Below are 3,708 nucleotides of genomic sequence, written 5' to 3'. Positions count from 1 at the left end.
TAAGAAATACTTGGTGATTTTTCGCTAAAAATTCATATTATATTTTATTTTAATACTACGTTTCTTTTGATGAAAGGAGCATAGTTTTTTTCTCTTCTAAAGATTATTTTTTTTTTATTTTTAATCGACATTTTTTGACAAGTTTTCCGTTAGTTATTTGGAATAATTATTTTCATTTGCATTGGGTTTTAAATACTAATTTTAATTAAATTAATTAAACCGAAATGGTATTACCCTCAAAAATATTTTAATATAATTAACTAACCTTATATTTCTTGCAGTGTATGTTACCATGTGCTGCCATCCAATACCCAACTCCGTCTGGGGGCGGCACTTTCTTTTTATGACTGCTCTGCTGCCGTCAAATAAGTGAAGCGCGAACTAATTGAAATTTGTTGCGCTGACTGCTCTACAAGATCTGCGTGCAGTTTGGAGTCGGAGAAGATGCTGCCCTTGTCGATCGTCTCCATCTCATTAGCCTTTTCCCGTCGTAGTTATTGTCTAATTTTAATTAATTTATCACAAACATAAAGTGGCGCAACTTCTGACATTTCCCCATCGTTGCCCCCGCAACAAATCACTCGCACGCCTCGTTGGCCGGGTAGGAAGTTATTAGGAGGGAGACATAAATTTCCACCCGGGATTCTTGGCATTGCCCGACAATCAAACGGAATTTACGACCGCTTCTCGAATATTCTTTTATTTTGACATGCTTAACAAACAGGCGAACTCGCAACAGCTCATTTTATTGGGTCGTTTGAATGCCACAGCAGGTACGAGCTATTTAATTGAGGCTAGAGATATCAGTAAGTAAACTTCCACTGATTCTTCCAGGTCTCCCGCTTGTAGACATTTTTGTAGGTCTGCACGGACACTTGAAACTCTGGACCGAACAGGGTGTTCGCAAGCACGTTCTCCACAGCCAGATTTCGATTGGTCACCGCGTGTACAATGAGCAACGGTTTGTTTACCTGAATAGTGATAAGATAATAATCTAATAATAATTAGGACATGAAAGGAAGCAAACTTCGGCAAGGCGAAGTTTATATACCCTTCCAGTTGTTACAAATCTACTACATTTCGATTTCTAATCCTATATTTCTAAAAACAATGAAGCTATGTCGATTTTGCGCTTCAATTGCCATAGTTTTTATGGCAGCTATATGATATTGATGTCCGATCTTAATTTAATTAAAACCGTAATTCCATAATAAATATTTATTACCAAATTCCAAATAACAACAAAAAAATTAAAAACAACAAAGTTATAATTCTTTCGAATTTTTTTTCAATTGTTCCTATGGGATATATAGTCGCCCGATCTGGCTCGTTCCGACTTATTACGAGCTGCAATAGAAAAACAACTTTTATAAAAATTTCCTGCAAATGGCTTTAAAACTGAGGGACTAGTTTGAGTAGAAACGAACGGACAGATGGACAGACGGACATGGCTAGATCGACTCTCCTGGTGATGCTGATCAAAAATATATATACTTTATAGGGTCGGAAATGTCTCCTCCACTGACTGAAATTATAATACCCTCTGCAAGGGTATAAAGACAGAAGATAGGAAGCTAACTTGATCAGTCATTGTGATTTCTAAATACATACTTGTATGTATTTTAAAATGTTGCCGTTACTTTTATTGTTTCGTAATAAATGATGTGGTTTTCTATAATCTATATCTTACCGGAATAGTTTTACCCTCGCTTTCAAAACGATGATCGGGGTTTTCGTGTGCACAATAGAAGTGGGTATGAGAGGTTGGTACCCGGGCAGACGGGCCGCAGTTCTATTGGTTACTATTCTATAATTTATATTATTTTAATAAAGAAATCAGGCAGACCTTGTAAGAGACCAAGCCTAGTGGTAGCGTCAACTCGCCGTTCTTGGTTGTAAAGAACGCCTTTTCCACGGGAAGCGAGAGGTTCAGCCTCTTGGGTCCGCTGAACACATACATTGGCTCATCGGAGGGATCCAGGGCCTGAAGGCGAAACTTCTCACCGTAGGCTAGATACTGACCAGAAAGGTCGTTTTCGTTTGGACTAACGATCCTGAAACTACTGCGCAGCGAGGGACGTGGCGAAGGCGCCACCGTGAGGTCGCACATTTCGTTGATGGTGTTGCAGTTGCGGTGCAGCCCCTCCTGGGTAATTACCACCGACAGGACCAGGTTCTGATCCAGCACCTGCTGACGGCATACATTGATTTTGACGGGCCGGAGTTGCACGACCACTCCGAAGGCGAGCACATCCTGTGGCGGACCTAGCACCGTTTCCTGGTAAAATCGGTCGTAGACGGCTCGGGTTCTGTCCAGCAGAAGGCTGCCGCTATCCCGGCGCTTTTTCATTTCGCTCACACGCATCTACGAAGCGGTTAGGGATACCAACAAGTAAAAAACTTATTTCATTTACACAAATTTTTATAGTTTTAAAACTAACTAATGGAGTTAAGCATATTAATTTGTTTTTAGGTATTCCTCAGAAGTTTTAATTTTACAATATAATCATTGTTGTCATATGGATTAGATGAAATCCATTGGACACTATTAAAAAACTATTAAAAAAATAATAATAACTAAGAAACCCATATCAGTTAATCTACGTAAAATACCAGAATATTATGGCTGACTGCTAAATTTAAAAATACCACTAATTGCTAAAATTGTAGTCACAAGATCTGGGTGATACCGATGGACAATGCTCACCTCCTCAGACAGGGCAGTTTCCAACCAGTTACCGACTCTCACCCCGGGACCGTACATTAGTCTGTAAAATATTTGCGGAGGAGGTTTTACCTTTAATACAGTGGTTTTGCAGGTGGTGTACAGTGGTCAAACCTTTCTAGCTTATATTGTAAAGTGTACTTTTTTTGTGACTGCCAAGTAACAACCTACTATGATGTGTTTTCGCAAAAGATCAAAGATAGTTCCCTGCTCCGGGAACCACACAAAGCAAACCTACCGGCAACTAACCGAGCATAAAATTTGCATGCGGCGCTTTGGTAGCGGCTTCATCTTTGATCCTGTCAAAGAGGCGAAAATAAATTGCTCAATTATGATATATTAAGTGCCCACGAGACCGTCGAGGAGCAGAGTCCCAGGCGCAAGTTAATTACTCATTTGTTGACTGTCAACTGTGGTTAATGAAGTATACAACTAATTACATGTCGAGACAAGCCGAGAGTGCGCATGTCATCAACCGTTCTCCGAGGAATTCCTGCTCAAATTGAAAAATGTCGCTACGGAAATTGAAAGTGTGGGGGAAATCTTTGGACCGCTTTTCCGCCAGCTGCTTGGTGATGGCTGCCAGTGGCGGTCCCAGCAATTTATTACCTTTTTCTTCGACATCTTGACATGATATCCCTCTCGACACCCCATCGTTATTCCGGTGGCTCGCGTTCCGAGTATGTTGTTATATTCATTTGATATTCGATAACGATGAGCTACATATTTGGTCAGATGATTCTTAAGAATGGGCCGAACATTCTAGGACGACGAAAACACCATTTAACTTCATAAAAGTTCTTAAAAATCTAGAATCATAACAAAATTAACCTTAAAAACAAGAAATTCGCCATATTTTTGTCTTTAAGAGCATTCTAGGGTAAACTTTTCTAAAATTAAGTGCGTTCCTTTCTAAAAACAAAAAAAAAAACTTTTCTAAAAAATAGAAAAATATTTCTTAAAAGTAGGGCATCTTACCATAA

The 3,708-nt window shown here is 39.4% G+C and overlaps 1 protein-coding gene across 1 annotated transcript; it reads right to left on the bottom strand.

Moving 5' to 3' along the window:
- Nucleotides 1–679: 679 nt before the first annotated feature.
- On the bottom strand, nt 680–2,878 carry LOC108041961 (cilia- and flagella-associated protein 161). The gene is made up of 5 exons (XM_017120035.1): nt 2,840–2,878; nt 2,708–2,768; nt 1,847–2,365; nt 1,691–1,792; nt 680–971 (listed from the first exon to the last, which is right to left on the bottom strand). Exons 2-5 carry the CDS (start codon nt 2,762–2,764, stop codon nt 804–806), a joined length of 846 nt encoding a protein of 281 aa, XP_016975524.1. The 5' UTR covers nt 2,765–2,768; nt 2,840–2,878; the 3' UTR covers nt 680–803.
- Between the last annotated feature and the right edge of the window lie 830 nt (nt 2,879–3,708).

Source organism: Drosophila rhopaloa, unplaced genomic scaffold, assembly GCF_018152115.1.
Source record: "Drosophila rhopaloa isolate 14029-0021.01 unplaced genomic scaffold, ASM1815211v1 contig_155, whole genome shotgun sequence".
NCBI lineage: Eukaryota > Metazoa > Arthropoda > Insecta > Diptera > Drosophilidae > Drosophila > Drosophila rhopaloa.
Note: the sequence above shows the minus strand (reverse complement) of the source record. Positions and strands in the feature narration are given on the sequence as shown.

Coding starts and splice junctions, on each gene's coding strand:
- LOC108041961 (XM_017120035.1), bottom strand. CDS start 2,764: ATGTACGGTCCCGGGGTGAGAGTCGGTAACTGGTTGGAAACTGCCCTG. Junction 2,366..2,707: donor AAACTGCCCTGTCTGAGGAG/GTGAGCATTGTC, acceptor ACCGCTTCGTAG/ATGCGTGTGAGCGAAATGAA. Junction 972..1,690: donor GCGAGGGTAAAACTATTCCG/GTAAGATATAGA, acceptor ATCACTATTCAG/GTAAACAAACCGTTGCTCAT.